The 14,640-nt window shown below is 35.6% G+C and overlaps 5 protein-coding genes across 5 annotated transcripts; 4 read left to right on the top strand and 1 right to left on the bottom strand.

Moving 5' to 3' along the window:
• Positions 1–3,997: 3,997 nt before the first annotated feature.
• Positions 3,998–6,024, top strand: GCK72_025637 (uncharacterized protein; the record flags this gene model as incomplete). Its single annotated transcript, XM_053736426.1, has 8 exons — positions 3,998–4,088; positions 4,132–4,232; positions 4,282–4,454; positions 4,503–4,628; positions 5,181–5,265; positions 5,502–5,630; positions 5,680–5,759; positions 5,811–6,024. The coding sequence occupies 8 exons, from the start codon at positions 3,998–4,000 to the stop codon at positions 6,022–6,024; spliced, it is 999 nt and encodes a 332-aa protein (XP_053579992.1).
• Positions 6,025–8,002: 1,978 nt separating this feature from the next.
• Positions 8,003–8,308, top strand: GCK72_025636 (uncharacterized protein; the record flags this gene model as incomplete). Its single annotated transcript, XM_003106098.2, has 3 exons — positions 8,003–8,059; positions 8,108–8,169; positions 8,215–8,308. The coding sequence occupies 3 exons, from the start codon at positions 8,003–8,005 to the stop codon at positions 8,306–8,308; spliced, it is 213 nt and encodes a 70-aa protein (XP_003106146.2).
• A 1,941-nt stretch (positions 8,309–10,249) lies between these two features.
• GCK72_025635 (uncharacterized protein) lies at positions 10,250–11,281 on the bottom strand (the record flags this gene model as incomplete). Its single annotated transcript, XM_003106132.2, has 3 exons — positions 10,250–10,333; positions 10,382–10,660; positions 11,087–11,281. The coding sequence occupies 3 exons, from the start codon at positions 11,279–11,281 to the stop codon at positions 10,250–10,252; spliced, it is 558 nt and encodes a 185-aa protein (XP_003106180.2).
• On the top strand, positions 11,128–11,367 carry GCK72_025634 (uncharacterized protein; the record flags this gene model as incomplete). The annotated part of the gene is made up of 1 exon (XM_053736425.1): positions 11,128–11,367. One exon carries the CDS (start codon positions 11,128–11,130, stop codon positions 11,365–11,367), a length of 240 nt encoding a protein of 79 aa, XP_053579991.1.
• Positions 11,368–12,619: 1,252 nt separating this feature from the next.
• GCK72_025633 (uncharacterized protein) lies at positions 12,620–14,102 on the top strand (the record flags this gene model as incomplete). Its single annotated transcript, XM_053736424.1, has 8 exons — positions 12,620–12,670; positions 12,718–12,883; positions 12,931–13,043; positions 13,110–13,233; positions 13,382–13,521; positions 13,570–13,691; positions 13,747–13,816; positions 13,866–14,102. The coding sequence occupies 8 exons, from the start codon at positions 12,620–12,622 to the stop codon at positions 14,100–14,102; spliced, it is 1,023 nt and encodes a 340-aa protein (XP_053579990.1).
• Between the last annotated feature and the right edge of the window lie 538 nt (positions 14,103–14,640).

The following is a 14,640-nucleotide window of genomic DNA, read 5'->3' as shown; positions in this document are numbered from 1 at the left end:
CTTTAATTCCATTTTTTGCTTACGCCTACTGATAACGTAATAGGATTAAACTTTTTTCAGAACAGTGCGTGCCAGGAAAAGAACAATGCCCGGAAGTGAACGTTAAGAGGTGAGGGGTACTATTCGAAGATCTAGATATACAACAGAACCACGTCATAATCGGAAAGGCGTACGCGATGATAATAAACCGGGAGTGTGTCCAGGATACAAATATTATCATCGAAGAAATCAGACCATCTAACCTAGAATCTGATAAATCATTGTTGTGGTGACGAGAGATGATTCATGTTTTCTAATATTTCGAAACCTTGTGATGCTCTGAGTGCAGAAAAAAAAACTTTAATCGAAAAATGTCAAGATGTTGTATTGTTTACAGCGTATGAAAAAAAAATGAAAAAATTTATGATATCATAGAAATCCAAAAACAAAAAAACTTGAAGATTCTAGAAAGTAAAATGAATAATCACAGAGAAACTTTATTCAGATATCCCAATTGTGATTTTTATAGTTTACACCAAATGAACAACAGTTGCCACCCGGAATCCACTTCGACTCAAAATTTCAGGTATGTGACCTGAGCTATCCACTTTTTGATCTTTCCCTAATTCCAAGAAGCCTAAATATAAATAATTCAAGGATTGAATAAAATATTTGGAATGGGTTCAGGTTTTATTCCCCTCGTTTGAATTCTTGAATTCTCACCGCGATGTTAACCAGGCACCTATCAATTATATGTATCACCCCTGAAATCATGGAAATATGTTTTCATATTAAATTCATTCTCTCTATATTCCGTATAACATTTGAATTCATTCCTAGTTCACCCAAAACTTCAAAATTCAAAGATTTCAAGTTCACATCTTGAAAAACCTGATTTATTTTTTATTTGCTCTAGAGTTTTTTTTCTTCATCTCCACATTCAACTCATCTTCTCGTTTTTCTTTTAACATCTTTTCTTTTTTTTTCCCGCATGCTATGCATTCCTATTACCAATCGGCAATACGAAAAGCAATTTAGATGGGGGCCCTGAGGGCAATTCGAACAAAATGAACAAATTGTTTGGTATCCACCCCAAAGTGAAACAACGATCTTCCTTTTCGATCATCACGCACTTGGTTTTTTCTTATTTCTCTTTTCTAGTTTCTATCCTCAAGTGACCAGGACCTTCAAAACAACATCATCTCCTTTTTTGCGTCGACAAAAAATTTATGATGCTTTTCTCTTCCAAGTTCTGGTATTGGTTCTACATATTTCCTCTTTCTTAAAAACCAAATTTTGAAGTTTCCTCTTTTTTTGGTTTTCTCAGAAAATGAAAGCTTGTTGTTGGTTGTGAAAGACGAAAAATGTCACAAAGGCACCATGAGCTTGTACGAAAGTTCAGACAATTCGATTAGTTTCAAAATAAGAGTATGCCACCAAAGAACTAAGCCTTCCTCAATTTTAGTATCTCTTTCTCTGAATTTGTTCACTTTTTTAACTTTTGTGAGAGATGTTATTAAAAGTTCTTGGACATTTTTATTGGACACCGAGAGCAAGAAGCGAGCAGCAAGTAGCGAAAAGAAATAAACGTAATATGAGTGCAAGAAATGACGCATTCGAAATTAGAATCAAAAATTCTCTTCATATCTATCTATCTTTCTATCTACTATGAATGTTTTGCTAAGAGTTGCGCCGGATTTCCGATTCGGTGTAAAGAATTTCTGGTGTCATATACATACTTGATATTCTCATATTCTTTATTAATGCTTGAATCTTTACAGTTATCCTTCCTTTGTAAATTTTCTCATTTTACTGTGAATCACCTTACCTTCCATTCTTATCACGAGACGTTCTGATATATTGCTCCAGGACTTTGTCAAGGACAGATCCAGAATCTGTTCCTCCCACTCACACATTCCATATTGTCTGTGCCTGTATGCTACAAAAGAGCTTTCATTTTTCATTCTTTGTTTCATTCTATATTGTTCTGTTTGTCACTTTCATAAGAACCTGTGAATCGACCTATAACACTTTTTCATATGCCCAATTCAAATTAGTGAGCCTAACCTAACCTTGAAAAGAAAAAAGTCAATTCGTTACGTTTCACGAAAAAAAAATCATAATCTCTATAAGTCTCTCCGAAGATTATCCTCGATTTCATCACTAATTATCCGAACGTGTCATCCTCATTTCCTTGTTATCAACTGCTTATTCTTCTGTCCCCCCAGCCTAGAAAACTGAATGGAAGAAAGAGAAAAACGATGAGGCAGTCGATGAAAAATGGAAATGCAAGACCTACATTCAGAGTTATTATTTATCTTTCTCAAAGAGATTATGTCGGACTTCCATTGATATATTGCATTCCGTTTTTTTTTGCCCCACGCTTTCACTTTCCAAATGTTTTCAAAAAATGGGAGACGTCACGTTTTCTTTGTCTTTGCGTTCCGATTTATCATCCATCAACCTCACTTTCTCCATTTAAAATTTTGAAAAAAGGAGAAAAATGGGTAAATGAAGAAAATGAGAAATAATCGAGGAGGTGCTCTTCCATGAGAAATCCTTTCTGCGATGATCTTCCATAAGCCTTCTTACTGAATTGTCTCCTCTTTTTCTCATATTAGTTATCTTTTCCCTGCATAAGTCCGTCCATCAAACTGATATGATATGGGGAATATCTTTTCTCTCTATCTACATCAAAATAAATAAAATATTCATCAAAAGGAGAGAAAAGTTCACTTCTCCTACGCGCTCGTCCCAAGATGTCTAAAAGAGGATATTAATCTTTTTCCAATGCGTTTTTCAAGAATTTTCCAATAAGTTTCGAGTGTTTTGAGTTGTGTGAGTGAGTATTCGAGTTTTTGAGTTTTTCGATTCCTCAAATTTTCGAATCTTTGAGAAAGATTCTAGGCAAAGATTTCTCTCTTCTTTTCCAAGTGCACCTATCATCTTCCCATCCGAATTTTAGTATTTGAGCTCATCACTCATAGCTCATTTCCCTGTTTGGATAAAGGTGAAGCCTCAATTGAATCCGAGTGGTTATCAAGTTATCAACACATATGATACACTCCATCACATTTTCATTAAAACCTATTCACAAGGTTCAGAATAATATCCGGGTTATTTGTTATCAGTAAAACGTTTTTTTGTCCTTTTCCTTTTCAATCAGTCTATTAAACCTTTGAGCCACCCTTGAACATCCGGTTCTTGGTCATTTTGAAGTTTTGTCCTTTTTCGAATGTTGGAATGAAAACTAGACATAAAAAGTTGCAATACTAACATTCGCTCCAGGGAGTCATGAAAATAACGCCTCTCATTTATTTTTATTTTTTGCAAACTTTTTGATTCTCGAAGAGATACTTTTTTTCTAAAAAAAAAGAACAACCCTTACTTTTATTTTTCTTCCGGGTTTATTTCTTGCTCCTCTAAAAATCCTTCTTGACACGCAGGTCTACAAACATATAAATAACTTTTTTGGGAGGCGGGAGCTAGCTTGTTTTTTCCTGTGTTCCACTCATGTCCTTTTCTTTGAAAGTACACATTTGTGGTGTCTTATTCAGGGGGCCTTACTTCAATTTCATTTAATCACAGTCTAGTCACGCGAGAAATCAATTGGTCCTCCTGTCCTTCTCCTTCTTTTCTGGATGAATGACAAGAAAACGAAGGGAAAAGAAAGAAGAAGAAGGAGACAAAAAGTTTGATGTTTCTTTTCATCTCACAAAATTACGTGTTTCAATTCTGTGGTGGAGCTGGACCCAAAGGTTTCGGACCAACTTTTTCGGTTTTAACGCTTTTGTTTGTCTTTGTGCCTAGTCCCCCATCCTCCTATTCTTAGACACCGATCCATCGTTTCTTTTTTCTTTCATTTAAATTTTAAATCCCACCGCCCTATTCTTTCTTCGGCTTATTGGAAACTTTGAAACCTCAAACCTGCATTATATAATTTTCTTGTATAATTTTTATATTTCAAGAAAAAACGGCTATATTCTGTTCGAAATGAGGTGGTGATCACTTGGAGGGCATGAACAACAAATTCGATGGTTGCGGCGATGCGCATGCCTATCCGAACAGCTCCGATTTTCAAAGACTTGCTGAAGCATGTCTTCAAGAAGGTAAGTGGCACAGGATTTTCAAAAAATTATGTTTTTATTTTAGAAGGTTCTTATTTTGATGGTTGCTCGAAAGTGTGCATTAAGGACAAGTTCCTTATGCCTATCATGCGGCATGAAAGTCTAGAAAGTTTAGTTTATGGGCAGGTGAGTTATTAACTGCTAGCTAAACTATTCATTAATAATTATTTCTCAGATTTTTCCGGTTTTGGTATTATTCGCAGTTTTTGCAAACGCTGCTGTTGCGCTGGTATTATCCAAGAAACATATGACCACTCCAACTAACGTTGTTCTAAAATACATGGCTATTGCTGAGGTACTGGTGGGTCTCGTCCCACTACCATGGACTGTTTTCTATTTTACTATGGGGTAAGTTTAGATAATTTAAGACAGATAAATAATTTCATTTCATTTTAGAAACTTCAAAGAAATGTACCGACTAGAAACGTGGTGGTGTTACTTACATAAGTATAGTATGGATGCGTTTCCACCAATTTGTCATAATATTGCAATGTGGTTAACAGTACTACTAGCTGCACAGAGGTAAGCCCATTCATCTTTTATAAATGTAATTCCAACTTTACATTACTAGGTATATATCGATAAGTCACCCTTTACATTCTCGAACAGCTTGTAATATCAGAAATGTGCGGTACGCTACAATAATTATTACGGTAAGAACTAGAAACTGTTTCAAAAATTTTGGAAGTGTTTCATCTAGGTCGTATCGACATTTTGCGGTCTACAAAAATCAGTTGACTACGATTATGACACAGTTCATGGTTGGATTTATCATCAAGAGTCTTGGATATATGCATCGTATGTGATTATGTTTCAGAAATTTAAAATTCTCAAACGTCGAATATTTCAGGAGCTGTGTAGTGATAGAAACTGCATTATTAGGCAAAGTTGGCCAAACCGTGTTTTTCAATGTTTATTTCTGGACACGTGCTCTTGGATTTGTGATCTTGCCAAGTTTTCTGCTTGTTTTATTCAATGGTCTTCTAATTAAGGGTATTAGAAAAGCGCAGAGAAGGAAATTGAGACTATTGAGGTATGTTGGTCTTAGAAAGTCTCCACAATACGTATTTTCAGAGAAAAGCGGTCGGAGGAGGCCGCTAGGCAGAGAGATAGCAATTCCACAAGTTTAATGCTGGTTGCGATTGTGTCAATTTTTTTGGTGAGAGTTTGGTTCGGTCCGCAGATGATATCATAGTGAAATTGTGTACTGGAAATTTTTGGTTAGAACTGAATTTCTGAATTTCAAATGAGATTGAAATGTCAAACACATTTTTATGAGCCATATTTCTGTTTCGAAAATGGATAATTAAAACGACAATATTTCAATGTCCCGTCTTAAAAATTCATGAGCCTTGAGAGCCACCATAACCTCTGACCCCAATTAAATTTTTTCAGATCGTTAACTTGCCACAAGCAGTATTCATGGCACTTCTCTGCGTCTGCGAGACTTTTTCAATTAGGTTGTCAATTCTGGAAGGAACTTTTCCTGTGGTGTTCCTCATTACTAGTAATATGATTGTAATAGTAAGTAATACGAGCAAACGTAGAGTTTAAAGCTTTTGGAGTGTTTCAGGCTACTTACCCCATAAACTTTGGAATTTACTGTTTCATGTCAAGCAGCTTCCGTCAAACGTTCAAATTGATATTTTGCCCGTAAGTTTAATAGATTCTCACGTGCTAATTCATCAAGTATTTTTTTTCCAGCGGAACAAACCAGCTGCAGTGCGAACGAAGAATCGAGGCGCCAAGTGTTGTTCATTCCAGTCGAAGGTCGGATATCTGCTCTCATCTGGTGAATGTCTGTACAAATTCTGAGGGATTCATGCAAGTGTCCCACCATTGTCTACACGCGGATTATATTGGTTCAGATAGACAATCAACACAGTTCACAACAATTAATACAGATAGGAGTGAATGAACCAATGTTTTGATATTTAATTGACAGTGTGAACGGTTTTTTTTTCTTAATGACACGCTTTACTATGATATTCTGATCTGTTTTGAAATTTTCAATCGAATAAACCTATATCAAATTCTTAAAACTGCTACGTAGAATTCAAAGTCTGATCAAAGAATTTTGATCTTCTCAATGTTCAGTAAAGAAGACCTGTGTCAAATGTCACAAGTCTGTTCAGTTTTTTCTCGCAAAGTCCCTTTGAAGGAATGCGGATGCTTATGATGGTAATGTAGAAGACCGATCAACAGGAAGGGGTCGGTCTTTTTCGCTACCTTGTCAACGAAAGTCGCATCACCCCATCGGAGGAATTTCTTGTTTTTTTGCTGATAGATACGGTATAAGGTATTTTCTCAAGGTAGTGTCTGTGAACAGAATGGGGATTGGGTAAGGATAACAAGGCAAAAAACAAAAATTACTAGATTATCAAGTACTGAATAGAACGCTTTGAGCACAAATGAAATATGTTGGAATACTTGGCTTTTCGGAAAGAGCCAAGTTCAGAATATTGACAGTTATAGATTTTTGCCGGCAATAGCAGAAATCTGAGCTCCTTTTAAGGTTTTTCTGTGTTATGTTCTAATTTTGGCTTAGAACAAACTTAAAACTCTAATAACAGTTTGGAAAAAGTGGATGCACCGGATCACCAACTAATGTTTTAAACGAATTGTTTTGTCCTCTTACAAAAATGGATTTTACAACTACTAACACGGTTGCAAACTCTGTTTATGGTTTGTAACTTTCATATCCGTAAAACATAAATTTTCTTTGAAGACATAAAGAAAAAACGTCGAATAAATGTATCACACAAAAAGGTCAGTCAATTAATGTTTAACGTTTTGTCTAAAGTACATTTCTAACAAAATCAATGACACGCTATGAATATATTATTTGTTCCAAAAGATTATTTACAGTTTTTTGAATTGCCACTAACAAAAACCTGCGTTTCATCATTCCTTCTATATTTCTTCATCCAGTCCAAATGTTCTATCTTTTCTTTTTTGTATCACAGTGTCGTCTTACGGAACTTTGTCGCTTTTTTGATGAATTGGCGTCGGTTCTATCACTTTTTTCATATTTGATGATTTCTTGCTTCCTTTGAAAGGAATGTCCAGCGCCGCTGATGGCCAACACTGGAAACAGATTTTGACAAATGTCAGATTTTGTTCCGTTGTTTGATTCAAACCAGTAAACTCTTGCATTTCTGAAAAGTCATTTCATGGTTGAGAACAAAAATGGAACTGATACAATCAAAAAGTGTTTAATCTTTGCAGGAACATCTTTCTGTCACGTTAACCAGAAACCGATTTCATTCAATCCAAATTTCCCAGCACTTATGCTCCTTCTCAATTCTCTTCTGAAAACGGACAACGCTATTTACCCAGTGTTAATATTTCAGAATGATCCTACTGGCATAAACTTTTTAAAAACTCCAGTTCCTGTGTTCATGTCTGCAACAGCCTTTTATAATCTATAAAAAAATAGAAAAAAAACAGATCACAACTATCAAGAAAAAGATAAAGAAAACGTTTCGTAGATGATGGATGAGGTGTCGATGTGATGGTTATTACTGTAGACGGACTTCTCAATACAAGGAAGAGGGCGGAGCTTGTTAGTATTTAAATCGGTCAGTGTTGGAACTTTCACTTATTGTTTAACAGCTTTTGTTTGATACCAATAAACTATTATGAAACAGTTGATGAGATTTATACGGATACATTTAGAATCTGACAAGTCTTACTTTAGAGTAAGAACATGCGGGTTTCTTAATAACACAACAAACCTTTAGTCTAAATAAATAACCCTACGTTATAACAAAGAGTACTGTAGCTCATTCCTTTGGCATCTACTCTCCATTCTAGAGCCAACTTTTTTTTTAAATATTGGTTTTTTTCTTGTTTTAGACACGGTCACACCTCCCAACTACTACAACTACTACGAAATGCCAAAGATCGTATTAGCCCTCATCACCATTGTTCTAGTTATCAACGTCATGATAGTGAGTTTGCTAGTTTTAATAAACCAAACGTAAACAAAACATTTCCAGCTTCTATCTGGCCCCCTCCGTCTCAAGTCGTCGCGACTATATTCATCGGAGCCTTCTTTGAAGTAAGGATTCCACCAATTAAACGGAACAATATGAATTTATTTCAGAACACTCATACGTGGAAGGAGAGCTTTCGATAGCTATAACTTTGGCAGACTGGAGAGAGGCGATGATGGATGGTACACCCAGTTTCTACTTTGATCTATTTTTGTATATACATTTGTTTTAGATTCATCTTTTAGGTCAAAATTCAAATAAATACGTTTAATTCATTCAGCGTTTTTGTTGTAACAGTCTTTTAAGATTTTCATCAAAAGTTTTTGAAAAAAAAATTTGCAAATATGATTACTGGCCTAAAACTTTAAACGTTTTGGGTTAATCGTTTGAATTTGTTTTTTTTCTCCAAAGTTTGAACAATTTCATAGCAAGGGAAAGCAATTCCCAGTTTCAGGTAAACGATACGTTCATCAATTGCAAAAAAACGATATACTGAAAATGATTGAAATTTGAATTGCCACTTATTTTCGCATACCGTACACCCCGCAACAGTCTTTTGAGGAAGCAAAACGCGTTTTTCGCTGATTGGTTGAACCATAATTCTTATCATTCGTACTTCTCGTACTTCTTCTTTCTTTTGATCTGTGATTTTGCACACCTTGATGATTGACTGGGAAACGGTAGGCAAGGCAAAAAAAAAACTATCGTCAGTCGGCAAAATGTAATACACAATCTCTACTTCTCAATCGGAAGGTTTTGATATCATCCTTTCAACTTTGGAAAAAATGTACCACACATCAGTTGAAGATACTTTTGTCCAATTAAAAATGAATGCGAAGTGAGGGTTGCCGTCTGGAAAAAAAGAACTGATAAACTATTAGTTATTAATTTTGAAGAATCTTCATTGAAATATGAAACTACTGTAACTGTGAATTGATATGATTTTAACAATTTAACTAACCCAAGTTAAAAATATGTTGGCGGTGACCAATTATCTTTAAAAATTGTCTGTCTGCTAATTTTCTTCTCAGGAAAACACAATGGCATAAAGTTATCTTTCCGATATTTTAATTATGACCAAATAATCTTGTGAGGTTAAAATAAGAGGTTTTTGAGCCATGTGAACTGAATTCATGACTGTCTCCACAGTTTATCTAGTTTCTTGCCGTAAGCACAGTTTTGAATTTTTGATTGGTTGCTTGAAACATCGAATTATCAAGATACATTTTAGTCAGGGTACACTAAACCCACTTAGTAAAGCTTTTTTGTTTGATATTGATTTCACTCTAGTTATTAACAGTTTAGTTTATGTTTTTGCTTCAGTTTTTGTTACTTATATACTTCTCCGAAAACAAAGCGGTTCATGGTTTTTCTTCTGGTTGGTTTTTCAAGTGACAAGTTTCTGACAAATCCTACAAACTGTTTTTCGAACAAAGACTGTTTCAAATTATAATAAATGCGTTGTCAACAACATTCGGTTTATCTTTTCATACCCTTTGAAACATAATGTTTTGTACTCTGCTATGAATCTTACTGAATAGATTTCAACACACAATTCACCCAAAGGTCAGTTAATTAGGCAACTCTTCCATTTTCTGATAGTACAATATCCCGTTAGCTGATCTTCTCAACAGTCTTACTGAAATGCAGCAAAAACGGAATTTCCTCTGTAATGCTACGTAGAAGTTAACAAAAAGCATAGGTGCAAAATGTTTCCTCACACCTAATCCATGCTCCCCATTTCTTTCCTACACCAGCTGTTTCGATAAGATTTGTAAAATAATACGTGATGATGACAGAAACGCGTAGAAAATGAAAATGATGACAAAACACAGATGGACACAGGTGGTTCTGCCTGACTACAACACTACGGCTAGAGGAATGACGTTATCACTCCACTTCGGAAATTTCGTTTTGGAGTACATATTTATTTTGAATTACAGTATTACATTTCACGCTTACAGACAAATGGTTATCAAGAGAATGAAACAAATCCTCAAGGTTTGCAGAATAATGAAATATTTGGAGTCTTGAAATAGATGATGACGGAAATAGCAGCAGGATAATGTGGGAAGCAATTGAACTTGGTAGATTTAAAAAAAGACGCACAAATGATATAATAAAAAGACTAAGAGAAGAGAAAAGTTAGATCTTGATTTCCAAATTCTTCATTCCCATTTCGAGCATGAATTTTTTGAAATATCGGACTTCGCGTTCGAGCTCGGATACCTGGAAACAAGTTTTTTTTTAAATTCTATATCATATTCATCAACACACCTGATCCTTGAGTTTTGAGTTAGTGACAGAAAGACCTTCGATGCAAGTCATAGCCTCTTCCTTCTCACGACGCTTCTTCTCACGGTATCTGGTAGCGGCTAAACGGTTTTGAGCCTTCTTTCTCTCCTTCTTCTCAGGTGTTTTGTATGGATGATAAGATTTAACGGATGATGGACCATCTTGTTCGTCAGAAGACCAATTGGAGACTGGAGAATCACTGGAGTTTGAGCGACGCTCGATTTCCTCGCATTCGCGGACGATTTCCTCCAAGATTTGCTCCTGAAACATGACATCTTAGTTCCCGTAATACAGTCATCAATACACAACTCTTCCTCTTCCGTATTGCGACATAAACTTGATACTACGCTACTTAATGAATCACGTGAATATCATATTCCTCCCTTTAAACTAACAAACGAAAAGCAGTTCCCGTTGTGTTATTTCACGTGAATTTCATACGACATTGAACATTTAAAATTAGTTTTAATACCAAAATAAAATTAGTGTATTACGCACCCCAGACACCGATAGCCATAATTTTTGATTCTATCATTATCATCCCATCTTTTTTGCGTGCGCCGAATTTTTGCGAAAATTGATATCACTAAGGCCATCTACCCTGGGTTATCAGCAACCATCTAGTCCAATGTCCGAAATTGGTTTCCTGTTTCAATAAAGTTCAAGTTCTGAACTTTTCTCTCTCACCTTTGGTTGGACAGTTGTCTCCATTGGCTCAATTGAACTGAATGGGTCTGGTGGAACCACATTGGATTCGTGGACTACTTGCGGTTGTTGATAATGAAAGTTATGTTGTGGTGGTTGATATTGTTGGTGTGGATGGTGATAAGCGACATATTGATCCGGACGATATTGGAATTGTGATTGTTGAGTTGGATACATTTCATTATAATGCAAAAATTGAGAATTTGTTTCATTCATGTAGGATGTTGGTTGATAGCCATGGTGTCTGTATGCATGAACCGTAGGCTCAACAAACACAGCACGTGTTTTCCTGGAATTTTTATATTGTATAATTAAAGACAGTTAATTACAATGGCACTCACTGTACAAATTGGCGCTGTGAAGGATGGGGTGTTGGTAGTGGAGTATTGGGAGTACACGGACGCTTCAGGGTTGAAGGTGTTAAGGTAACTCATTTTTATAAAATCGCAGAAGGGTTTCTTTTCAAGAAGAAGAGAGACTGTACGTGTCCAGCAGTGCTGATTGTGAAATGAAAGAAAAAAGGAAGGCGAGTGTCGAGGGCCTACGCTCTGTCTTTTCCGCCTCTCGTGTTGACTGAATATTTCTTGAATGTTCTCTGATCACACATGTTTCCTGTGCTATTTTCTTTCGTTTATCATGGTGTCGCGTGTCATCTCTTTCTCTCTCCGTCTTTTGCGTCACCGATCAATTTGAAGCGGAGGGAGTGGGAGTTTTGAATATGGAACTGGTAAAGATAGTCACTATGAGGTTGAATGAGATCTTAGTGGTAAAATCAATTGATATTTGGCAAAGAAAACTTAAATTCAAGGGTTGAAACCAGGAAATGGATCCGCAAAGCTTCAAATATCAGATTGGTTTTGAAGTGCAGGCTCCGGGAGATATGAAGATATCCATTGGCTGAAACTGCAAAACTGAAACCACTTTTTTGCAATTCTGTGTTAATAGAGAAAAGATTTTACCCAAGAATTGCTTATTACACGGCTAATCAAACTAAAATTAAAATACCAGTGCAGTATAAACGGAATAAGCCACTGGACATTGATTTTTAGAAAGGTTCCCTCTTCCAACATTGCTACAAGCACTACGCATCCTGTAAGACTACTAAGAAGCAGTGAGCTTTGAAATAGCATTTTACATTAAAAAACAAATTTGTGCAAGTTTTCATCTTTGAATTGAAATCTGCTGTAGAGAAGTTTATATGAAATGTTAAACCTTTAAAAAAATGTTATCTGATGAAAAAAACCTGTTAACTTTGAAGACAATCAGAAATCTATAACTTGCAGTTTCAAAACTCCATCCTCCTATCTCAACCCAACAAAACGTTTCACTTCCGTGTTTCCTAGATTCATTGCCATTTATCCAGTTGACTGCGCTTTTCCTTTCCTTTGAATTTGCTGGAAATCTCTACATGATGAATTTTGTCATGCTCGATTTCCCTTTCCACGATTTCCAATTTCTTAGTTTTCACATCTCACGGCCGTTTTTCAATTTTAAAGTTTTTGCTCCTCGTTGTTGATGATTGAAAATTCATTTCGAGATTGCATTTTGAATTTGAGAGTAGCAGATGTGAGTTCACTATTTCTTCTGTTTTCCTTCAAAGTTTTGTTTTCCAGAGGGTTGAAGCTCTAGTGCTGAATGTGCTCAAGGGTCAATCAAAACTTGAAACACTAAGAAACTCATATCAGACTGGGTTGAGGTCCCATGGAAAGAACATACTTTCAGTTTTATCGACAAAAAATGAAGAAGATAAAACGGAAATCCTGCATGCTCATCTTCAAAGTATTTGTTTTTCAGTAGTGTTCGTGTTATAATCTCATGATTTTTAGATCTCGAGGAACAAGTTGAGTCATTACAAAATCTGGAAGATGTAGACAAGATAGAAGTAGCGTGGATAGCGCTAAATGAGAGTTATGAAGATTTTAAGGAGGATGATGCAAAAGTTAGTTTTCTTATTCTTACATCTAGACTTTTTCTTTAAAACTTTATAGTTATCCTTAATATTCAGGTTTCCGAACAAACAAAACAACTTCAAACCGTCCGCAAGAAATGTAACACATTTATTAGAGAGGCACAGCTAAAGCTAGAAGAGTACTGCCAACGGATAATGATACAGGCGGAAGAGCATAGAGGTAGCTGTTAGAATTCCCGGAATTTCCGGTTTGCATTACTGAATTATGCATGCAGATTAGTCTGGCGTTCTCGATTTCCATAAACCACAAAGCTGCTTGTCAACAAACAAATTGAAAAATTATAATGTGTATATTTCCATATTTCCAGCGTGTAAATCTTCATTCGATGACAATCTGTCAGCTGAACTGCGAATGATCAAGCAAAACTTCACAGAATTGTTGAAAGACATGTTTCAACAACGAAGAGTTGAGAAACTGAAAGTTCTGGTGGATGAATTTGATTTAGTCGTGAGATAATCTGATATCGATGTCTTGATTTGGATTTATTCACTTCAGAATATGGACAAATGCAATAAACGAGTTGAGGCTTATCAGAATAGTATCAAAAAACGAAAATTTCTTATGAGACGTGTTTACCAGGCTGAAAAGGAATTGAGGTCTTGCCAATTCAAGTTGAGGTGAGGAAAACCTTCTACAGTTTTTTTTATTTTTACAAAATTAGTTTTCTCCTAGAAAAGTTCCATACGTCCACTACGAATCTATCACCGGAGCATCTAGAACAATTTCCAGTTCCACTGCAAAAGTACACTCTATCCAAATGAATTTACCATCAAAACTCATTTTGTTTCCAGTTAATTACAATGGGAAATTTGTATTCCCAACTCAGCGACACTATGCGGACAGACTTAGAAATATCTCAACGTCAAAAGATAGTGTTGGATAAGAAGTTGGCTGAACTGTTGCAGAGTACCACAAAAATTCAGATTGAACTTTGTGACGTCATAAAACAAGCCATTAGACAGCAGATTTACCGACATGATGATTTGTGTTGTTTAACACCAGAGGATTTTGATGCATGCGTTCGCTAAGTTTAGTTTCTGAGATGAGATTTGATATTTTATATAAAACTCAACATAACTTTTTTTTAATGTATTCTTGTGTATTGAGAACTACTCCGAGAGCGTTTACCCAACCAATAAAGACAAACTCCTAAAATTCTTATTTGATTCGGGTTTCCTATTAGCGTAATCGCTGCAATTGACTCCTGTGGACTCCCTTGATCGGTTTTCGGTTAACCCATTACTTCGTATTGAAAACTACTGCATTGCTGGTCCAAAATCCAATTTCCTTCAGTGGAACTTTCAATTTCCTAAAGTTATCACTAATTTCCGTTTTTACTATGTATTTTGAAACCAGTGTCAGTATGATATCTCTGGAAAAAACTGTATATGAACGACAGTGGAAATAATTTATTCATTTGAAAATAAAGTTATCACTAGAATATGTTAAGATTGTTGTTTTTTGTTGGATTGTTTTTTTTTAATTTTTAGTGTACTACGTGAATATATTCAGTTTTCGAAATTTTGATTGCAAGATACAGCACCTAAAAAGTTGTTATGACTCCTA

The sequence above is a fragment of the Caenorhabditis remanei genome, chromosome X (assembly GCF_010183535.1).
Source record: "Caenorhabditis remanei strain PX506 chromosome X, whole genome shotgun sequence".
Lineage (NCBI taxonomy): Eukaryota > Metazoa > Nematoda > Chromadorea > Rhabditida > Rhabditidae > Caenorhabditis > Caenorhabditis remanei.
This window is presented reverse-complemented; position numbering and strand designations above follow the sequence as displayed.